This window comes from Salmo trutta, chromosome 13 (genome assembly GCF_901001165.1).
Source record: "Salmo trutta chromosome 13, fSalTru1.1, whole genome shotgun sequence".
NCBI lineage: Eukaryota > Metazoa > Chordata > Actinopteri > Salmoniformes > Salmonidae > Salmo > Salmo trutta.
Window position 1 is genome coordinate 30,555,164 of NC_042969.1, and position 23,880 is coordinate 30,579,043.

Sequence of the window (23,880 nt, forward strand, 5' to 3'; positions counted from 1 at the left end):
CAACACTCCTTCTGTGGCCTCCAACTGCTCTTAAATGCTAGTAAAACGAAATGCATATTTTCAACCGATCGCTGCCCGCACCCTCCCGCCCAACTAGCATCACTACTCTGGACTGTTCTGACCTACAATATGTGGACAACTACAAATACCTTGGTGTCTGGTTAGACTGTAAACTCTCCTTCCAGCATCTCCAATCCAAAATTAAATCTAGAATTGGCTTCCAATTTTGCAACAAAGCCTCCTTCACTCATGCTGCCAAACATACCCTCGTAAAACTGACTATCCTACCGATCCTTGACTTCGGCGATGTCATTTACAAAATATCCCCCAACACTCCACTCAGCAAACTGGATGTAGTCTATCACAGTGCCATCTGTTCTGTCACCAAAGCCCCATATACTACCCACCACTGCAACCTGTATGCTTTCGTTGGCTGGCCCTCACTACATATCCGTCGCCAAACCTTTTCTAGGTAAAGCCCCTCCTTATCTCAGTTCGCTAGTCACCATAGCAACTCCCACCCGTAGCACGCACTCCAGCAGGTATATTTCACTGGTCATCCACAAAGCCAACACTTCCTTTGGCCGCCTTTCCTTCCAGTTCTCTGCTGCCAATGACTGGAACGAATTGCAAAAATCTCTGAAGCTGGAGTCTTATATCTCCCTCTCTAACTTTAAGCATCAGCTGTCTGAGCAGCTTACCGATCACTGTACCTGTACACAGCCAATCTGTAAATAGCACACCCAACTACCTCATCCCCATATTATTACTTACCCTCTTGCTCTTTTGCACCCCAGTATCTCTACTTGCACATCATCATCTGCACATCTATTACTCCAGTATTAATGTTAAATTGTAATTATTTTCACCTCTAGGGCCTATTTATTGTCTACCTCCCTACTCTTCTACATTTGCACACACTGTACATAGATTTTTCTATTTTTCTTTTCTTTTGTGTTATTGACTGTACGTTTGTTTATGTGTAACTCTGTGTTGTTGTTTTTGTCGCACTGCTTTGCTTTATCTTGGCCAGGTCGCAGTTGTAAATGAGAACTTGTTCTCAACTGGCCTACCTGGTTAAATAAAGGTGAAATAAATAAATAAATATTGTTTTCTCTATAACTGAGTCTGCTGCTACAGTCAACAGAATGGCATTATAATGACTTCTCTATAACTGAGTCTGCTGCTACAGTCAACAGAATTGCATTATAATGACTTCTCTATAACTGAGTCTGCTGCTACAGTCAAAAGAATTGCATTATAATGACTTCTCTATAACTGAGTCTGCTGCTACAGTCAACAGAATTGCATTAAAATGACTTCTCTATAACTGAGTGTGCTGCTACAGTCAACAGAATGGCATTATAATGACTTCCCTATAACTGAGTCTGCTGCTACAGTCAACAGAATGCTGTAATAATAACCTCTCTCTCGCTGTCTCCATCCATCACAATGCTACTGAACTCACTGCTGAGAGGGAGCGAGAGGGAGGGAGCGAGAGAGAGAGAGAGAGAGAGAGAGAGAGAGAGAGAGAGAGAGAGAGAGAGAGAGACAGACAGACAGACAGACAGACAGACAGACAGACAGACAGACAGACAGACAGACAGACAGACAGACAGACAGACAGACAGAAGCTGTGTTCGAATACTCATACTACGCACACTAATCGTACTATTTGTGACGTGAATTGAGTATATAGTATGCTTATTGGTCATAGTATGGATATAGTTAGCATGCCAAAAGTTTCCGGATGTCGTACTAAATTCACCAAAATATGAAGTATACACGCAGAGGACACTATTTCTGTACTTTAGTGCCCATGATGCAATTATTCCGGAAATGGGCATTGCTTCACATCGTTTTCAGATTTGAAGAAAATTGCGGAAAATATGCAGCCGAAGTCCAACGAAAGCCGATACAAATTCATTGCTTTAACTAATTATGACAAATGTTAACAAAATGTTGAGCAATGTAATAAAGTAATTATTTTCAAATACGTTTCCTTACACGTTATGTTGGCTGACAATTTGTTAGCTACGCTGTCCTTACGAACCACATAACATATCATTACAGCAGTATGTACCGGTATGTTAGCTAGCTACCTAATGTTAGTTGGCTACTTATACATCAAACTTGCCAGTATATTAACTATAGGCTAACTACCCAACGTTTATTGACTTGATTATTCCCGTCATTCTTAGCTAAGTTAAATGGAATAGTTGTTGTGCGTTTTCAATGGACATTCGGGTGCTTTTGTAAATTCGCTCTGGCTATCTACTCCGATTTCAGAGCACTCTAGTCTGAGCGCAGAATAATCAATTGACTAGCGTTCAACACCGGTTGAATATGGCCGGTGTCAGTTAACGATGGCAAAAAGCGTAATTAAATTGTTGCCAGCAACACAGTTAGTCACCAACACTCTGGATAACACTGAAAACCTCCTAACCAGCTTTGCTAGGGCGAGTAAAATGGTCAGAGTGGCCACTCTCATTTGTGTCTGGAAGTGGCTTGCAAGCTAGCCAACGTTAGCTTGGGTGCTTGACTGCCTTTGTATGGTCAGAATGCTCAAATCAACCCTACTCCTCCACCCGAGCATCCAGTGTGCACTTCGATAGTGAAACGCTCTGAATTTACAAATGGACAATCTGACAATGCTCTGAATTTACAAGCGCACTCTGACACTCCAGATTGAATTTAAGAACACAACCGATGTCGTAAAATGTCTAACTAGTAATTTGTTATGCTAACTAGCTAGCAAGAAGTTGTGTAGTAACAGCATTAACTTCTGGTAGACCGGCGAAGAGCTAGTACTGTCAACTGAAAGGATACTGTACTGTTTACAGTATACCAAAATGAACTAATAGTATATAGTATGTAGTATACACTCATTAAGCATGTAGTATACAGTATGTTAGTATGGGTATTCGAACACAGCTAAAGAAAGAGAAGCACATTGTGATAATAACAGACAGTGGTAGAAGGAAGGAAATAAAGGGAGAGCTCCTCAGGGAATGGCACTTTCTGTTTCCCAAGGTGAAATGAGTTGAATATAAAGAGTTCTGCCTAGATGTTTCCTCCATTTTACCTATATGTTTCCTCCATTTTACCTATATGTTTCCTCCATTTTACCTATATGTTTCCTATATGTTTCCTCCATTTTATCTATATGTTTCCTATATGTTTCCTCCGTTTTACCTATATGTTTCCTCTATTTTACCTACATGTGTCCTATATGTTTCCTGTATCTTTCTTATATGTTTCCTATATGTTTCCTCCATTTTACCTACATGTTTCCTATATGTTTCCTGTATCTTTCCTATATGTTTCCTACATGTTTCCTATATGTTTCCTGTATCTTTACTATATGTTTCCTACATGTTTCCTATATGTTTCCTGTATCTTTTCTGTATGTTTCCTCCGTTTTACCTATATGTTTCCTCTATTTTACCTACATGTGTCCTATATGTTTCCTGTATCTTTCTTATATGTTTTCTATATGTTTCCTCCATTTTACCTACATGTTTCCTATATGTTTCCTGTATCTTTCCTATATGTTTCCTACATGTTTCCTATATGTTTCCTGTATCTTTTCTGTATGTTTCCTCCATTTTACCTACATGTTTCCTATATGTTTCCTATATCTTTCCTATATGTTTCCTACATGTTTCCTATATGTTTCCTGTATCTTTCCTATATGTTTCCTACATGTTTCCTATATGTTTCCTGTATCTTTTCTGTATGTTTCCTACATTTTACCTATATGTTTCCTTACAGACAGACAGAGACAACACAAACAGACAAAGTTAGAAAGATCAAGATAAACTAATATCATATTATGACAAATATGACCACATATTGTACCTTACATACCTTGGCATTTTACAATTCCTGAAATTCTTCTCAGCCTCCCTATCACAAACACACACATGCACTTATGCACGCACACACATGCGCATGCACACGTGTGCACACACAGACACACACACACATACACACACACTTCTTTGTTCAGCCTCTCTATCACATGCTAAACACGTCAATGTCAAACTGTCCCATGATGGGAAATTGATTTCATGCTTAAATTGATTTCATGCTTAGATAACTATCAGAGAGAGAGAGAGTGAGAGAGAGTGAGAGGGAGGGAGGGAGGGAGAGGGAGGGAGCAAGAGAGAGAGAGAGTCAGAGAGAGAGAGAGTCAGAGAGAGAGTGAGAGAGGGATGGAGGGAGTGAGAGAGGGAGAGAGAGAGTGAGAGTGAGAGGGAGGGAGGGAGGGAGGGAGGGAGGGAGGGAGGGAGGGAGGGAGGGAGGGAGGGAAAGACAGAGGGAGTGAGAGAGATATATAAATGCTTGTTTTGATAACTGTTGCCTGAGCCATGACCAACCTCTTTCTATGTCTCTCTCTCTTTCTCCCCATCTTTCTCTCCATCTTTCTATCTTTCATCATGTGTCTGTTTCACTCCCCATCATACACCCAGATCATCATTAGTCAAAGACAAACAACAGGAATGAAGAACAAACAGCAGAGAAAAGAGGGGGGATGAATAGAGAAGAGAACATGTAGTTGAGAGGGAAGGGTAGGGAGTGAAGGATAGGGGTGACAGTGAAACAATAGCTGGTCTTTAGAAAGCTGTGGCCATCGATGCTACTGGAACCACAGAGAGGGAGGGCATGGTCACACAATACTGCTCTACTGTACTGGCATCACGTCTCTGCTTTGGTCTAGGTCAGACCTAGGTCAAATACATCAATGTCAAACTATTTGAGTTGTGCATGAGTTTGCATTTTGCACTTTTGGGATTATCCCATGTGTTCCATTGAAAGGAGTAGAGAGGAGAGTTCAGGTTAGGGGTAGTGTGAGAGGGCAGGGGCAGAGAGATTGAAAGAGAAAAGTATGATGACATCATTTAAAAAAAATGTTTTATTAACATTTAACTGGGCAAGTCAGTTAAGAACCAATTCTTGTTTACAATGACGGCCTAGGAACAGTGGGTTAAGTGCCTTGTTCAGGGGCAGGACGAGAGATTTTTACCTTGTCAGCTCGGGATTCGATCTAGCAACCTTTCAGTTACTGGCCCAATGCTCTAACCACTAAGCTACCTGCCACCCAAAGGGGGATACTATAAGTTACACCCCCCCCCCATTACCCCTGTCTCTCTCCTTCCCTCCATCGCTGTCTCTCTCTCTATTTATATATATCTTTGTCTCCATCCCTCCCTCTCTCTCTCTCCTTCTCTCACTCTCTTTCTCTGTCTGAACCCTCTGTCTGGTCTCTGGGGTCTGTAATGGGGGTTTCCCATTGGTTGAGGCTCCCTAGTGATGCTGAGAATAACCACGAATCAGACAGAGGGATCCCCTTCACATGGTTACCACAGCAACCCCTCAACTGAAAACACACAAGTGAAAGTAGAGGGGGATATCATAAAACATGAAACAATCCTTGACTAAGTTACTTATACAAAAGCATTCTATGGTGGCAGTGAACTATGTGCTGTACTGGAGCAGGCATTTCAACTTCTATCTCATAGAGGATCTAAGAAGATGACTACACAGCCACAAGGCTATGGACCCTATCTACAGCATTTGTGTTAAGAACATACTGTTGTTTCCATGACACAATGCATCACACTGTAGGTAGAGATTCTAAGGAGAAACACTTTACATCTCATTAGTGTGTTTAAAACTTCTTATGGATAGGGGGCAGTATTCGGAAGTTTGGATGAATGAGGTGCCCAAAGTAAACTGCCTGTTACTCAGGCCCAGAAGCTAGGATATGCATATAATTGGTAGTATTGGATAGAACACTCTAAAGTTTCCAAAACTGTTAAAATAATGTCTGTGAGTATAACAGAACAGATATTGCAGGCGAAAACCTGAGGAGAATCCACCTGGGAAAAATACAATTCAGCTCACCACTCATTATAATGGCTGTCTATGGGATTATAAAAGGAATGCCTCCCAGATTGCAGTTCCTAAGGCTTCCAGCAGATGTCAACAGTCTTTGTGGTTTTTGTAAGCGGCTCCCATTTTGGCTGTAGTGTTGTGGGGCGTGTCGGTGAGGGCGCACACTTCGTTATTTATCTCCGATAATGAACATAATATTCTCCGTCTTAAATTTTAGCGTTTACTTACATATTAGGGTACCTGAGGATTGATTAGAAACGTTGTTTGACTTGTTTGGTAACTTAGTTTATTGGTAATTTACTGGATTCATTTGTATGCATTTTTAACAAGGGAAACATGTGGATTACTGAGTCAAGCGCGCCAACTAAACTGACTGTTTGGGATATAAAGAAGGACTTTATCGAACAAAAGGACCATTTGTCATGTAGCTGGGACCCTTTGGATTGCAAACAGAGGAAGATCATCAAAGGTAAGTGATTTATTTTATCGCTATTTCTGACTTTCGTGATGCCTCTGCTTGGTTGGAAAATGTTTGTAATGCGTTTGTATGCGGGGCGCTGTCCTCAGATAATCGAATGGTGTGCTTTCGCCGTAAAGCCTTTTTGAAATCTGGCAAAGCTGCTGGGTTAAAAAGAAGTTAAGCTTTTAAACGATGTAAGACACTTGTATTTTCATGAATGTTTAATATGATGTATTTTGTATTTTGAATTTCGCACTCTGCAATGTCACCGGATGTTGTTGAGGTGTGCTGCTAGCGGGATGCCTTTCCCAAAGAGGATAACTTCTTGGTGACAGGGGGCAGTATTCAGAAATTCAGATGAATAATGTGCCCAAATTAAACTGCCTGCTACTCGGGCCCAGAAGGTAGGATATGCATATTATAGTAGATTTGGATAGAAAATACTCTGAAGTTTCTAAAACGGTTTGAATGATGTCTGTGAGTACAACAGAACTCATATGGCAGGCAAAAACCTGAGAAAAATCCAACCAGGAAGTGGTTGTAGTTTTTCAAGTGATTCCCTATCCAGTATACAGTGTCTGTGGGGTCATTTTGCACTTCCTAAGGCTTCCACTAGATGTCAACAGTCTTTAGAATGTTGTTTCATGCTTCTACTGTGACTGGGGAGAGAATAAGAGGTCCTGGAGTCAGATGACTGAGAGAATGACATGAGTTCAGTTGCGCGCACTCCCGTGAGAGTTAGCTGTGTTCCTTTTCTTTTCTGAAGACATTGGAATTGTCCGGTTGGAATATAAGATTTATGATAAAAACATCCTAAAGATTGATGCTATACATCGTTTGACATGTTTCTACGAACGTAAATATAACTTTTTTTGACTTTTTGTTGTGACATTTTGCGCGTGCTTCCTGCATTTGGAGTAGTGGACTAAACACGCAAACAAAAAGGAGGTATTTGGACATAAATGATGGACTTTATCGAACAAAACAAACATTTATTGTGGAACTGGGATTTCTGGGAGTGCATTCTGATGAAGATCATCAAAGGTAAGTGAATATTTATAATGCTATTTCTGATTTTAGTTGACTCAAATGGTGGGTATCTGTATTGCTTGTTGTTGTTGTCTGAGCGCTGTACTCAGATTATTGCAAAGTGTGCTTTCGCTGTAAAGTTTTTTTTAAATCTGACACAGCGGTTGCATTAAGGAGAAGTGTATCTATAATTCTTTGAATAACAGTTTAATATTTTATCAACGTTTATGATGAGTATTTCTGTAAATTGATGTGCTCATTCACCGGAGGTTTTGGGAGGCAAAACATTTTTGAACATTACACGCCAATGTAAAATGGGGTTTTTGGATATAAATATGAACTTTATCGAGCAAAACATACATGTATAGTGTAACATGAAGTCCTATGAGTGCCATCTGATGAAGATCTTCAAAGGTTAGTGATTCATTTTAGCTGTATTTCTGGTTTTTGTGACGCCTCTCCTTGCTTGGAAAATGGCTGTGTGGTTTTTCTTGTCTCGGCGCTGTCCTAATATAATCTAATGTTATGCTTTCGCTGTAAAGCCTTTTTGAAATCGGACAATGTGGTTGGATTAACCTGTTGGGGCTAGGGGGCAGTATTTTCACGGCCGGATAAAAATTTACCTGATTTAAACTGGTTACTACTCTTGCCCAGAAACGATAATATGCATATAATTAGTAGATGTGGATAGAAAACACTCTAAAGTTTCTAAAACTGTTTGAATGGTGTCTGTGAGTATAACAGAACTCATATGGTAGGCCAAAACCTGAGAAGATTCCTTGCAGGAAGTACCCTGTCTGACAATTTGTTGTCCTTCTGTTGCATCTCTATCAACATTACAGCATCTGTGCTGTTACGTGACACTTTCTAAGGCTTCCATTGGCTCTCTAAAGCGTTCAGAAAGCGGAATGACATGTCTCCTGTCTTTGGGCAAAGTAAAGCAGCAGAGTTTGTAAGTGGCCTGCCTGGGGACAGTGAGACTGAAATGCGCATTCACGAGACTTATCAATTTTTTTCTTTCAGTCTTTGAATGAATACAACGTTGTCCGGTTGGAATATTATTGCTATTTTACGAGAAAAATACCATAAAAATTGATTTTAAACAGCGTTTGACATGCTTCTAAGTACGGTAATGGAATATTTTTAATTTTTTTGTCACGAAATGCGCTCGCGCGTTACCCTTCGAATAGTGACCTGAACGCACAAACAAAACTGAGGTATTTGGATATAACTATGGATTATTTGGAACCAAAACAACATTTGTTGTTGAAGTAGAAGTCCTGGGAGTGCATTCTGACGAAGAACAGCAAAGGTAATTCCATTTTTCTAATAGTAATTCTGAGTTTAGGTTGCCCCAAACTTGGTGGATGTCAAATTAGCTAGCCTGTGATGGCCGAGCTATGTACTCCGAATATTGCAAAATGTGCTTTCGCCGAAAAACTATTTTAAAATCGGACACCGCGATTGCATAAATTAGTTCTGTATCTATAATTCTTAAAATAATTCTTATGTATTTTGTCAACGTTTATCATGAGTAATTTAGTAAATTCACCGGAAGTTTGAGGTGGGTATGCTAGTTCTGAACATCACATGCTAATGTAAAAAGCTGTTTTTTGATATAAATATTAACTTGATTGAACAAAACATGCATGTAATGTATAACATAATGTCCTAGGAGTGTCATCTGATGAAGATCATCAAAGGTTAGTGCTGCATTTAGCTGTGGTTTTGGTTTTTGTGACATAAATGCTTGCTTTGAAAATGGCTGTGTGATTATTTTTGGCACGGTACTCTCCTGACATAATGTAATGTTTTGCTTTCGCTGTAAAGCCTTTTTGAAATCGGACAATGTGGTTAGATTAATGAGAGTCTTATCTTTAAAATGGTGTAAAATAGTGATATGTTTAAGAAATTGAAGTTATAGCATTTTTGAGGTATTTGTATTTCGCGCCACGCGATTCCACTGGCTGTTGACTAGGGTGGGACGCTAACGTCCCACTGGCCCAGAGAGGTTAACGAGAAGTGTATCTTTAAAATGGGATATAATAGTTGTATGTTTGAGAAATTTGAATTATGAGATTTTTGTTGTTTTGAATTTGCCGCCCTGCTATTTCACTGGCTGTTGACGCTAGCGTCCCACATTTCCCAGAGAGGTTAACATTCAGGGGTGACCTACTACTGCAGGAAGAGGGCTTTCCATGCAGAGTGCAGACAGACACCTTTCTAATGAGCAGGGAAGGTTGCCCAGCATGTCCTTACCTGTACAGGTGAAACACTTGACATGGAAGTGTGTGTCCTGAACACGCACCACCTCTCCCTTACACACCTCCCGACAATGCTGGCACCGGATTGGTCCAGAGCTCCGCTCACTGCCCAAAGAGCCCTGCTGATAGGCTGTAAAAAGACAGGAGGAGGGGCTTTTAGACAGCTGCCTCATCCAATCATAATAGTCGATGTTTGTCCCCCAGATGGCACTATATTCCCTATAGAGTTCGATACTTAACATGGCCCACAGGGAATAGGGTGCCACCTGGGATGAAACCAACAATACAAAACAGTCAATATATATCATCTGTGCTTGTGCCAACACAGGATGCAAGGGGAATGGTGGAAGTCTACCACTATATTATGTTACGGGAGGAATCAAAACAAAACAAAACTCCACAGGTTTCCACAGACATGCCAATGAACAAGTGGGTACTAGACATAGTGTGTGTGTGTCTGTGTCAGTGAGTGCGTGCGTGCATATGTTTCTGTGTGTTTAGGCCACTGCCATGCCCGTCTGCAGTGATAAGCAACCTGAAATTGAGTGTGGGATTGGCATAGATTAACCAAATTCTCTGTGACAAGGGGGAAGTAGTGTGTGCCAGGTAGAGTAATCCTCTAGGCTTCTGTCCTCCAGTGAGGAGAGGAGAGGAGAGGAGAGGAGAGGAGAGGAGAGGAGAGGAGAGGAGAGGAGAGGAGAGGAGAGGAGAGGAGAGGAGAGGAGAGGAGAGGAGGAGTATAGGTATCATGGGAGCTAGCCACTAGCCAGGGCATAGAGAGGATGAGAGAAGGAGGATAATGCCTTTCACCTGTCTTCCTGGGGACATCAACAGCAGAGAGAGGAGGAGAGAAGAGAAGAGGAGAGGAGAGAAGGAGGATAATGCTTTTCACCTGTCTTCCTTCCTGAGAACATCAACAGCAGAGAGAGGAGAGGAGAGGAGAGAAGAAGAGAGGAGAGGAGAAGAGAGGAGAGGAGAGGAGAGGAGAGGAGAGGAGAGGAGAGGAGAGGAGAGGAGAGGAGAGGATAATGCCTTTCACCTGTCTTCCTTCCTGAGGACATCAACAGCAGAGCGAGGGAAAGTACACACCCCTGGATTACCCAGATTAAAGGACAATTCCACTCAAAACTATCTTGTGGTACTTGTTATATTATTATTTTTATATCTTAAAATATTTACAGGGGGTCGATCAGCTTTAATATTGCAGATAGATTGGGGCTTCCACCATGTAGTTGTAATTTCCAATCCCCCATATATTTTTTACCTAACACCCCGACAGGTATTACATACATTTTACGGACACAATCTATTTTACAATAGTTATCTTGTTGTTATTAGTCCCACCCTTCAGCTACCTTCAACCCTTCCCATCTATCTCTGAACACCATCCAGTTGGATTTTTATTTTGCCATATATTTTTAACTGTGCTGTTTCACAAAAGTTCTGAACCTATATACATTTTACAGACACAGTATATTTTACATTCATTATCTTGTTGTTATTAGTCCCACCCTTCAGCTACCCTCAACCCCTCCCATCTATCTCTGAAGACCATCCAATTTTCTATTTGCCATATATTTTTCAATTGTGCTGTGATGTTTCACAAATTTACTATGCTAAAAGTATTATTATATTATTGATCGATTGACTATCACTTTTCAGATCCCTCAGTATTGCTATCTGCAGAGTTAGCTCTAGGTAAATGTTACAGTTCTTCAGCCATTCCTGGACCTGTGACCAAAAACAAGTTACATATGGACAGTACCAAAACAAATGATCTAATGATTCTGTCTCTTCGCAGCAAAATCTGCAGAGCTGGGATGGAAGTAACCCCCATATATATAACATGCTGTTGGTTGCAATACTTTTGTATGATAATATAAATAGAAAACCTTGAAGTCGTTTTGCGTATCATGTGCCATGGAATCCGTACATCAAAAATCTCTTCTCAACTATTTTGCTATCTATATGGCACAGCTATCAATGTTTTGTTCCTTAAATGAAACTGGTATATTTTTTCATTTATCACAATTTTCTTTAACCAATGTTGGTTTTTAATGCAGAGGCAACAGACAAGTTCCTTACTTTTCCCCTTTCCACTTGTCTCTTCCATTTTTGCGATAATGCTGCAATTAGTTGGTTGTAATTATGGGTAGAGCAGACATTTCCATATATTTGTGTTAGCTGCATGTGTGACATAACTCCACTTTTGATAGTTACAGTATGTCACACATGCAGGCCAAACTCTCTCTCTTTGTCTAGAGGCATCATAATGCCTTTCAGCTGAATGAGCCAAGGCCAAACTCTCTCTCTCTCTTTCTCTTTCTCTCGCTCTCTCTCTCTATCTTGCTCTCTCGTGTGGCTCAGTTGGTGGAGCATGGTGCTTATGTGGGTTTGATTCACAGAGGGGACCAGTAAGAAAAAAAAGTATGAAAATCTACGCACTCACTACTGTAAGTCTCTCTGGAGAAGAGTGTCTGCTAAAGGTGAATGCACCAATTTGTAAGTCGCTCTGGATAAGAGTGTCTGCTAAATGACGTAAATGTAAATGACTCACTACTGTAAGTCTCTCTGCAGAAGAGCGTCTGCTAAATGACTCACTACTGTAAGTCTCTCTGCAGAAGAGCGTCTGCTAAATGACTCACTACTGTAAGTCTCTCTGGATAAGAGTGTGTGCTAAATGACTCACTACTGTAAGTCTCTCTGGATAAGAGTGTGTGCTAAATGACTCACTACTGTAAGAGGCTCTGGATAAGAGTGTGTGCTAAATGGCTCACTACTGTAAGTCTCTCTGGATAAGAGTGTGTGCTAAATGACTCACTACTGTAAGTCTCTCTGGATAAGAGTGTGTGCTAAATGACTCACTACTGTAAGTCTCTCTGGATAAGAGTGTGTGCTAAATGACTCACTACTGTAAGTCTCTCTGGATAAGAGTGTGTGCTAAATGACTCACTACTGTAAGTCTCTCTGGATAAGAGTGTGTGCTAAATGACTCACTACTGTAAGAGGCTCTGGATAAGAGTGTGTGCTAAATGACTCACTACTGTAAGTCTCTCTGGATAAGAGTGTGTGCTAAATGACTCACTACTGTAAGCCTCTCTGGATAAGAGTGTGTGCTAAATGACTCACTACTGTAAGAGGCTCTGGATAAGAGTGTGTGCTAAATGACTCACTACTGTAAGCCTCTCTGGATAAGAGTGTGTGCTAAATGACTCACTACTGTAAGTCTCTCTGGATAAGAGTGTGTGCTAAATGACTCACTACTGTAAGTCTCTCTGGATAAGAGTGTGTGCTAAATGACTCACTACTGTAAGTCTCTCTGGATAAGAGTGTGTGCTAAATGACTCACTACTGTAAGCCTCTCTGGATAAGAGTGTGTGCTAAATGACTCACTACTGTAAGAGGCTCTGGATAAGAGTGTGTGCTAAATGACTCACTACTGTAAGCCTCTCTGGATAAGAGTGTGTGCTAAATGACTCACTACTGTAAGAGGCTCTGGATAAGAGTGTGTGCTAAATGACTCACTACTGTAAGCCTCTCTGGATAAGAGTGTGTGCTAAATGACTCACTACTGTAAGCCTCTCTGGATAAGAGTGTGTGCTAAATGACTCACTACTGTAAGAGGCTCTGGATAAGAGTGTGTGCTAAATAACTCACTACTGTAAGCCTCTCTGGATAAGAGTGTGTGCTAAATGACTCACTACTGTAAGAGGCTCTGGATAAGAGTGTGTGCTAAATGACTCACTACTGTAAGCCTCTCTGGATAAGAGTGTGTGCTAAATGACTCACTACTTTAAGAGGCTCTGGATAAGAGTGTGTGCTAAATGACTCACTACTATAAGTCTCTCTGGATAAGAGTGTGTGCTAAATGACTCACTACTGTAAGCCTCTCTGGATAAGAGTGTGTGCTAAATGACTCACTACTGTAAGAGGCTCTGGATAAGAATGTGTGCTAAATGACTCACTACTGTAAGCCTCTCTGGATAAGAGTGTGTGCTAAATGACTCACTACTGTAAGTCTCTCTGGATAAGAGTGTGTGCTAAATGACTCACTACTGTAAGTCTCTCTAGATAAGATTGTGTGCTAAATGACTCACTACTGTAAGTCTCTCTGGATAAGAGTGTGTGCTAAATGACTCACTACTGTAAGTCTCTCTGGATAAGAGTGTGTGCTAAATGACTCACTACTGTAAGTCTCTCTGGATAAGAGTGTGTGCTAAATGACTCACTACTGTAAGTCTCTCTGGATAAGAGTGTGTGCTAAATGACTCACTACTGTAAGCCTCTCTGGATAAGAGTGTGTGCTAAATGACTCACTACTGTAAGTCTCTCTGGATAAGAGTGTGTGCTAAATGACTCACTACTGTAAGTCTCTCTGGATAAGAGTGTGTGCTAAATGACTCACTACTGTAAGCCTCTCTGGATAAGAGTGTGTGCTAAATGACTCACTACTGTAAGAGGCTCTGGATAAGAGTGTGTGCTAAATGACTCACTACTGTAAGCCTCTCTGGATAAGAGTGTGTGCTAAATGACTCACTACTGTAAGAGGCTCTGGATAAGAGTGTGTGCTAAATGACTCACTACTGTAAGCCTCTCTGGATAAGAGTGTGTGCTAAATGACTCACTACTGTAAGCCTCTCTGGATAAGAGTTTGTGCTAAATGACTCACTACTGTAAGAGGCTCTGGATAAGAGTGTGTGCTAAATGACTCACTTCTGTAAGCCTCGCTGGATAAGAGTGTGTGCTAAATGACTCACTACTGTAAGAGGCTCTGGATAAGAGTGTGTGCTAAATGACTCACTACTGTAAGCCTCTCTGGATAAGAGTGTGTGCTAAATGACTCACTACTGTAAGAGGCTCTGGATAAGAGTGTGTGCTAAATGACTCACTACTGTAAGTCTCTCTGGATAAGAGTGTTTGCTAAATGACTCACTACTGTAAGCCTCTCTGGATAAGAGTGTGTGCTAAATGACTCACTACTGTAAGAGGCTCTGGATAAGAGTGTGTGCTAAATGACTCACTACTGTAAGCCTCTCTGGATAAGAGTGTGTGCTAAATGACTCACTACTGTAAGTCTCTCTGGATAAGAGTGTGTGCTAAATGACTCACTACTGTAAGTCTCTCTGGAGAAGAGTGTGTGCTAAATGACTCACTACTGTAAGTCTCTCTGGATAAGAGTGTGTGCTAAATGACTCACTACTGTAAGTCTCTCTGGATAAGAGTGTGTGCTAAATGACTCACTACTGTAAGTCTCTCTGGATAAGAGTGTGTGCTAAATGACTCACTACTGTAAGTCTCTCTGGATAAGAGTGTGTGCTAAATGACTCACTACTGTAAGAGGCTCTGGATAAGAGTGTGTGCTAAATGACTCACTACTGTAAGCCTCTCTGGATAAGAGTGTGTGCTAAATGACTCACTACTGTAAGAGGCTCTGGATAAGAGTGTGTGCTAAATGACTCACTCTGTAAGCCTCTCTGGATAAGAGTGTGTGCTAAATGACTCACTACTGTAAGTCTCTCTGGATAAGAGTGTGTGCTAAATGACTCACTACTGTAAGTCTCTCTGGATAAGAGTGTGTGCTAAATGACTCACTACTGTAAGAGGCTCTGGATAAGAGTGTGTGCTAAATGACTCACTACTGTAAGTCTCTCTGGATAAGAGTGTGTGCTAAATGACTCACTACTGTAAGCCTCTCTGGATAAGAGTGTGTGCTAAATGACTTACTACTGTAAGAGGCTCTGGATAAGAGTGTGTGCTAAATGACTCACTCTGTAAGCCTCTCTGGATAAGAGTGTGTGCTAAATGACTCACTACTGTAAGTCTCTCTGGATAAGAGTGTGTGCTAAATGACTCACTACTGTAAGTCTCTCTGGATAAGAGTGTGTGCTAAATGACTCACTACTGTAAGTCTCTCTGGATAAGAGTGTGTGCTAAATGACTCACTACTGTAAGAGGCTCTGGATAAGAGTGTGTGCTAAATGACTCACTACTGTAAGTCTCTCTGGATAAGAGTGTGTGCTAAATGACTCACTACTGTAAGCCTCTCTGGATAAGAGTGTGTGCTAAATGACTTACTACTGTAAGAGGCTCTGGATAAGAGTGTGTGCTAAATGACTCACTCTGTAAGCCTCTCTGGATAAGAGTGTGTGCTAAATGACTCACTACTGTAAGTCTCTCTGGATAAGAGTGTGTGCTAAATGACTCACTACTGTAAGTCTCTCTGGATAAGAGTGTGTGCTAAATGACTCACTACTGTAAGTCTCGCTGGAGAAGAGTGTCTGCTAAATGACAAATGTAAATGTCTACCTCTGTTGAGTGTTAAGTCATCCCAGACAAACAGAACAAAGGTTCTGGATCAGTTGTACCTAAGTGGTTCATTAACATTATTGTTGTTAGCTGTAACCACTGGTCCTGGATCAGTGAAGGTGGTAGTGGTAAGGCAAACACCACCGTGGGAGGCACTTACACAGGTCCTGGATAGGCTAAGTCAGGGCTGCCCAACCCTCTTCCTGGAGATCTACAGTCCTGTGGGTTTTCAGTCCAGCCCTAATTTAACACACCTGATTCTACTAATTAGCTGCTCAACAAGACCTTAACTAGCTGAATCAAATTAGCTAAATTAGGGTTGGAGTGAAAACCTACAGGACAGTAGCTCTCCAGGAAGAGGGTTGGGCAGCCCTGGGCTAAGTGAATCAGGGAAGGTGATAGCTAAGTGGTTAAATACAAAAGGCAGTGGGAGGCTGCTGCTATTTAAAAACTGGTCCTGGATCAGTGAATGGGGCAGCTTAGTGGTTCAGTAGTTTTACTACCAAGTGGTAAGACAGCTCCTGGATCAGTAGCTAAGTGATATAAGACAAAGGGCCGTGGCAGACTGCTGCTATTTCTACACCGACCTCAACACGTGCTGAGAGCTCACAGTCACAAGGGATTGTGGGAGATTGGAGGTGACATGTCCCTCACACTCTCTCTCTCCCTCTTTCCACTATATCTCTCTCAATTCAATATAATTCAAAGGGCTTTATTGGCATGGGAAACATACCATATGTTTACGTTGCCAAAACAAATGGAATAGACAACAAACAAAAGGCAAATAAACAAGGGAAACATTAGTAAACATTACACACACAAAAGTAGTAAAATAATATAGACATTTCAAATGTTATATTATTGGCTTTTGTACAGTGTTGTAACAATGTTCAAGAAGTTTTGAAGTATGAAAGGGAAAATAAATAAACAGATAAATATTGGTTTTATTTCCAATGTTGTTTGTTCTTCACTGGTTGCCCTTTTCTCATGGCAACGGGCCACAAATCTTTCTGCTGTGACTGCACACTGCAGTATTTAAACTAACATATGGGAGTTTATCAATGTTTGATTTGTTTTCAAATTCTTTGTGGGTGTGTGTGATCTGTTGGAAATATGTGTCTCTAACGTGGTCATACATTTGGCAGAAGATTAAAAAGTGCAGCTGTTTCCACCTAATTTTGTGGGCAGTGTGCACATATCCTGTCTTCTCTTGAGAGCCAGTTTTGCCTACGGTGGTCTCTCTCAATAGCAAGACTATGCTCACTGAGTCTGTACATGGTCAAGGATTGTCTTAAATTAGGGTCAGTCACAGTGGTCAGGTATTCTGCCACTGTGTACTCTCTGTTCAGGGCCAGATAGCATTACAATTTGCTCTGTTCCTTGGTTGATTCTTTCCAGTGTGCCAAATAGTTATCTTTTTGCTTTCTAATCATTTGTTTGGGTCTAAATGTGTTGTATTGTAGACAAAGTATATTTTTGCAGAATTCTGCATGCAGAGGCTCAACTGGGTGTTAATCCAATTTTTTTCCTTCCATTTTGTGAATTCTTGGTGAGTGAGCGGACCCCAGACCTTAAAACCCTAGAAGGCAATGGGTTCTATAACTGATTCAAGTATTTTTAGCCAGATCCTAATTGGGATGTCGAGGTTCATGTTCCTTTTGATGGCGTAGAAGGCCCTTCTTGCCTTGTCTCTTAGATCGTTCACAGCTTTGTGGAAGTCACCTGTGGTGTTGATGTTTAGGCTGAGGTAGGTGTAAATATTTGTGTGCTCTAGGGCAACAGTGTCTAGATAGAATTTGTATTTGTTGTTCTGGCTACTGGACCTTTTTTGGAACACCATTATTTTTGTACCCACTGAGATTTACTGTCAGGGCCCAGGTCTGACAGAATCTGTGCAGAAGATCTGGGTGCTGCTGTAGGTCCTCCTTGGTTGGGGACAGAAGCACCAGATCATCAGCAAACAGTAGACATTTGACTTCTGAGTCCTGTAGGGTGAGGCCGGGTGCTGGAGACTGCCCTCGCCAATTCATTGATATATATTCCATATTCCAACAGTAGCTATTGGGGTCAAATACTGTATGTCTCCACCTTTATGGATTGGGGTGATCAGGCCTTGGTTCCAAATATTGGGGAAGATGCCAGAGCTGAAGATGATGTTAAAGAGTTTAAGAATAGCCCATTTAAAGTTGTGGTCTGTATATTTATCATTCTGTTTAATATACCATCAACACCACAGGCCTTTTTGGGTTGGAGGGTTTGTATTTTGTCCTGTAGCTCATCCAATGTAATTGCAGAAGCCAGTGGGTTCTGGTAGTCTTTAGTAGCTGATTCTAAAATGTGTATTTGATCATGTATATGTTTTTGCTCTTGGTTCTTTTTTATTTGTCTGAAAAGTTTGGGGAAGTGGTTTACCCATACATCTCCATTTTGGATAAATAGCTCTTCGTGTGTCACGTCCTGACCCTAGTAAGATGTCACTTTCTATAGTAGAGTAGGTCAGGGTGTGACAGGGGGTGTTTTGTGTTTTTCTATGTTTTCTATTTCTATGTTTGTGTTCTATGTTTTCTATTTCTATGTTGTTGTTTTTTGGGTTGATCTCCAATTGGAGGCAGCTGGTCCTTGTTGCCTCTGATTGGAGATCATATTTAAGTAGGGGTTTTTCTTCTTGGGTTTTTGTGGGTAGTTGTTTTCCGTTTTGTCAAAGTGTACATTACGGAACTGTCGTCGGTCGTTTTGTTCAAGTGTATTCATTAAAAAGTAAATATGAGCACTATACACGCTGCGCCTTGGTCTCCTTTAGACGACCCACGTTAGAGAACTACCCACCATGACTGGATCAAGCGGCGTGCCCGGCCAGAAATGGACACCTGGTCACATACGGAGTGGATGGTGAGGAGGAACTGGACTTGGGGCCAGGTAATCGATAGATATCGGAGCCTACCTGGGAAAAATGAGAGGCAGTTTTGGGGGGCACACGGTTAGTTTGGCTGGGCCAGGGGTGAGGCCTGAGTCAACTACCCGTGCTTTTTGTGGTAAGCATGTGCCTGTCTCTCGCACTCTCTCTCCAGTGCACCTCCATAGCACAGTACTTCCTGTGCCTGCTCCTCGCGCTCTCCCTAATGCGCGCCTCTAGAATCCAGTACGTCCTGTACCTGTTCTTCGCACTCTCCCTCCAGTGCGCATCCATAACCCAGTACGGCCGGTGTCTGCTTCGAGCACTCGGTCCTTAGTGTGTCTCCCCAGTCCGGTGAGACCGGTTCCTGCTCCACGTACAAAGCCTCCAGTGATAATCGATGGTCCGACGCCTGTAGAGATGATCCATGGCATTAAGCCTCTAGTGATGATCAATGGCCCAGAGCCTACAGGGATATTCCATGGAAAGAAGCCTGAAGAGGTAATCCATGGCCCGGAACCTGAAGAAATAATCCTTGGCAAAAAGCCTGGAGGGATTATAAATGGTCCGGAGACTGTAGGGATAAACCATGGCACGAAGCCTGTAGGAATAATCCATGGCCCGGCACCTGTAGAGATAATCCATGGTAAGAAGCCTCCAGTGATGATCCTTGGCGCGGAACCTGTAGAGATGATCCATGGCATGGAGCCAGCAGCAACAGTCACTAGTCCGGAACCTATTATGACGCCTCACAGTCCGGAGCCTCCGGCGACGCTTTTCCGTCCGGAGCCTCCAGCGACGCTCTTCAGTCCGGAGCCTCCAGCTACGCTCCCCAGTCCGGAGCCTCCAGCTGCGCTCCCCAGTCCGGAGCCTCCAGCTACGCTCCCCAGTCCGGAGCCTCCAGCTACGCTCCCCAGTCCGGAGCCTCCAGCTGCGCTCCCCAGTCCGGAGCCTCCAGCTGCGGTCCGCAGCCCGGTGTCTTCAGCGGCGGTCCGCAGCCCGGAGTCTTCAGCGGCGGTCCGCAGCCCGGAGTCTTCAGCGGCGGTCCGCAGCCCGGAGTCTTCAGCGGCGGTCCGCAGCCCGGAGTCTTCAGCGGCTACTGTCACGTCCTGACCCTATGTTTACACCTTCAATGTTGCAGGAAAACATTTTGTCCAGAAAGTTGTCTAGAAGGAATTGGATTTGTTGTTGGCAAATAGTTTTTTGGAAGGTTTCTACACTACCTTCCTTCCATCTATAGCATTTAATTAATAATATGTTGTTTGTTCGGCTTCAATACCTCATGATTGAGTATTGCTCTGTTCAAATAGACTATGATTTGCTGTGATCTGATAGGGGTGTCAATTGGCTGACTGTGAATGTTCTGAGAAACTATGGGTTGAGGTCGGTGATAAAGTAGTCTACAGTACTACTGCCAAGAGATGAGCTATAGGTGTACCTACTATAGGAGTCCCCTCGAAGTCTACCATTGACTTTGTACATACCCAGCATGCAACAGTGCTGCAGGAGTTGTGACCCATCTTTGTTGGTTATGTTGTCATAGTTGTGTCTAGGGGGGCATATGGGGGAGGGAATGCTGTCACCTCCTGATAGGTGTTTGTCCCCTTGTGTGCTAAGAGTGTCAGGTTCAATCATTTAGGTCACCACAGACTAGTATGTGTCCTTGGGCCTGGAAATGGTTGATTTCTATTGGCTACAGCCTGTCATGTCCAGACCTATGCTGACATAAGGGAGGCACCTGAACATGTAGCCAAACTTTAATGAGCCTTTTATTTACATAGACATTACCAGTCAAAAGTTTGGACACACCTACACTATGCCAACAGTGTGCAAAGCTGTCATCAAGGCAAAGGGTGGCTACTTTGAAGAATTTGTTTGACACTTTTTTGGTTACTACATATTTCCAGATGTGTTATTTCATAGTTTTGACGTCTTCACTATTATTATACAATGTAGAAAATAGTAAAATAAAGAAAAACCCTTGAATGAGTAGGTGTGTCAAAACTTTTGACTGGTACTGTATATATATAGGCTAAACACCAGTGATGTTTTCCAGATATAATATAGGATAATTATTAACATCTAAAGGATGGATTCTGTGACATACTTGAGGAACTGTTCGTTCTGATAGGACAGAAAGGTCAGTGCCTGTTCGTTCTGATAGGACAGAAAGGTCAGTGCCTGTTCGTTCTGATAGGGCAGAAAGGTCAGTGCCTGTTCGTTCTGATAGGACAGAAAGGTCAGTGCCTGTTCGTTCTGATAGGACAGAAAGGTAAGTGCCTGTTCGTTCTGATAGGACAGAAAGGTCAGTGCCTGTTCGTTCTGATAGGACAGAAAGGTCAGTGCCTGTTCGTTCTGATAGGACAGAAAGGTCAGTGCCTGTTCGTTCTGATAGGACAGAAAGGTCAGTACCTGTTCGTTCTGATAGGACAGAAAGGTCAGTGCCGGTTCGTTCTGATAGGACAGAAAGGTCAGTGCTTGTTCGTTCTGATAGGACAGAAAGGTCAGTGCCGGTTCGTTCTGATAGGACAGAAAGGTCAGTGCCTGTTCGTTCTGATAGGACAGAAAGGTCAGTGCCTGTTCGTTCTGATAGGACAGAAAGGTCAGTGCCTGTTCGTTCTGATTGGACAGAAAGGCCAGTGCCTGTTCGTTCTGATAGGACAGAAAGGTCAGTGCCTGTTCGTTCTGATAGGACAGAAAGGTCAGTGCCTGTTCGTTCTGATAGGACAGAAAGGTCAGTGCTTGTTCGTTCTGATAGGACAGAAAGGTCAGTGCCTGTTCGTTCTGATAGGACAGAAAGGTAAGTGCCTGTTCGTTCTGATAGGACAGAAAGGTCAGTGCCTGTTCGTTCTGATAGGACAGAAAGGTCAGTGCCTGTTCGTTCTGGTAGGACAGAAAGGTCAGTGCCTGTTCGTTCTGGTAGGACAGAAAGGTCAGTGCCTGTTCGTTCTGATAGGACAGAAAGGTCAGTGCCTGTTCGTTCTGGTAGGACAGAAAGGTCAGTGCCTGTTCGTTCTGATAGGACAGGAAGGTCAGTGCCTGTTCGTTCTGGTAGGACAGAAAGGTCAGTGCCTGTTCGTTCTGGTAGGACAGGAAGGCCAGTGCATGTTCGTTCTGATAGGACAGAAAGGTCAGTGCCTGTTCGTTCTGGTAGGACAGAAAGGTAAGTGCCTGTTCGTTCTGGTAGGACAGGAAGGTCAGTGCCTGTTCGTTCTGGTAGGACAGAAAGGCCAGTGCCTGTTCGTTCTGATAGGACAGAAAGGTCAGTGCCTGTTCGTTCTGGTAGGACAGAAAGGCCAGTGCCTGTTCGTTCTGATAGGACAGAAAGGCCAGTGCCTGTTCGTTCTGATAGGACAGAAAGGTCAGTGCCTGTTCGTTCTGGTAGGACAGAAAGGTCAGTGCCTGTTCGTTCTGGTAGGACAGAAAGGTCAGTGCCTGTTCGTTCTGGTAGGACAGAAAGGTCAGTGCCTGTTCGTTCTGGTAGGACAGAAAGGTCAGTGCCTGTTCGTTCTGATAGGACAGAAAGGTCAGTGCCTGTTCGTTCTGGTAGGACAGAAAGGTCAGTGCCTGTTCGTTCTGGTAGGACAGAAAGGTCAGTGCCTGTTCGTTCTGGTAGGACAGAAAGGTCAGTGCCTGTTCGTTCTGGTAGGACGCACGCCGTTACATCCACGATGTGTCTGTCTTCATTTGTAGCCTACCTCAGAGCTGTGATGCCTGTGAGAAGGACCCAATGACGTGATGGGCTAATAAGAATTGAGATATTGCATCTGAGAGAGTCATGTGAGGGACAGGTGCTTCGGGGTAGGCTACGGCGATTGGCAGCCAGGTGAAGGGAATTATAATGATTATATTCAGCACAATGGCTACTTTGGCCAAAAAGCCTCTGTTTATTTAGAGGGAATTACGGCCCCACAAGGAGGCATTGACGACCATAGCCGCTGATGCTGCCGGGAAATTCAAGCCCTTGTCCAGTGACATCAAAGACAGACCATGTCACTCTACGGAGCGAGAAGTGGGTCAAACTTCTCTATTAGACAGACCACATGTTGACTTATACCAGCCCGGCCCCCACCAAGGTCACCAAGGCTGAAGGCATAGAAATATATAGACATAGATTGGACATGTCTCTTCTATTGATTCTAACTCTGTGTGCTGAAGGCTTGGTTCTCAAGGACTCAGTGTGTTCGTCACCTCACAGGAGTGACTGTGGATAAGTCCTGACCTCGCCTGGGCAGCCCCGATGGCCAGAAATACTTCTGTTTCTCAATCCTTAGTGCATGAACTGTTACCTTGAGCGGAAGGTAGCCTAGTGGTTAGAGCATTTGGCCAGTAACTGAAAGGTTGCTAGATTGAATCCCCGAGCTGACAAGGTAAAAATCTGTCATTCTGCCCCTGAACAAGGTAGTTAACCCACTGTTCCTAGGCCATCATTGTAAATAAAAATGTGTTCTTAACTGACTTGCCCAGTTAAATAAAATAAACCTGTCTCTGGGATGGTGGTTAGCTAACCACCCCCTCAGTTATTTAATTGACAGTGTGTGCATTCCAAAAAGCACCCTATTTTGACCCTGGTCAAAAGGCACCCAATTCCATATAGCGTAGAGACCCTGGTCAAAAGGCACCCTATTCCGTATAGCGTAGATACCCTGGTCAAAAGGCACCCTATTCCGTATAGCGTAGATACCCTGATCAAAAGGCACCCTATTCCGTATAGCGTAGAGACCCTGGTCAAAAGGCACCCTATTCCGTATAGCGTAGGAGAGATGGAAATGGAAAGAGAGAGAGAGATGGAAACATATTTTCCTCAGATTACACAGACCTACAAAGAATTTGAAAACAAACACAATTTTGTTAAACTCCCATATCTACTGGGTGAAATACCACAGTGTGACATCACAGCAGCAAGATTTGTGACCTGTTACCACAAGAAAACGGCAACCAGTGAAGAACAAACACCATTGTAAATATAATATTTCTGTTTAATTATTTTTTCAGTGTTTATTTATCTTTTGTTTATTATCTATTCA

The 23,880-nt window shown here is 42.6% G+C and overlaps 1 protein-coding gene across 6 annotated transcripts in view; it reads right to left on the reverse strand.

Annotated features, from left to right (window-relative positions):
* The window catches only part of LOC115205625 (actin-binding LIM protein 3), an 86,685-nt gene that overhangs the window by 60,394 nt on the left and 2,411 nt on the right, over positions 1 to 23,880 (reverse strand). For all 6 annotated transcript variants that reach the window (XM_029771798.1, XM_029771796.1, XM_029771797.1 and 3 more), the window contains exon 2: positions 9,650 to 9,784. In XM_029771798.1, the coding sequence (XP_029627658.1) occupies positions 9,650 to 9,784 (135 nt within the window). The remainder of the gene's footprint in view (positions 1 to 9,649; positions 9,785 to 23,880) is intronic.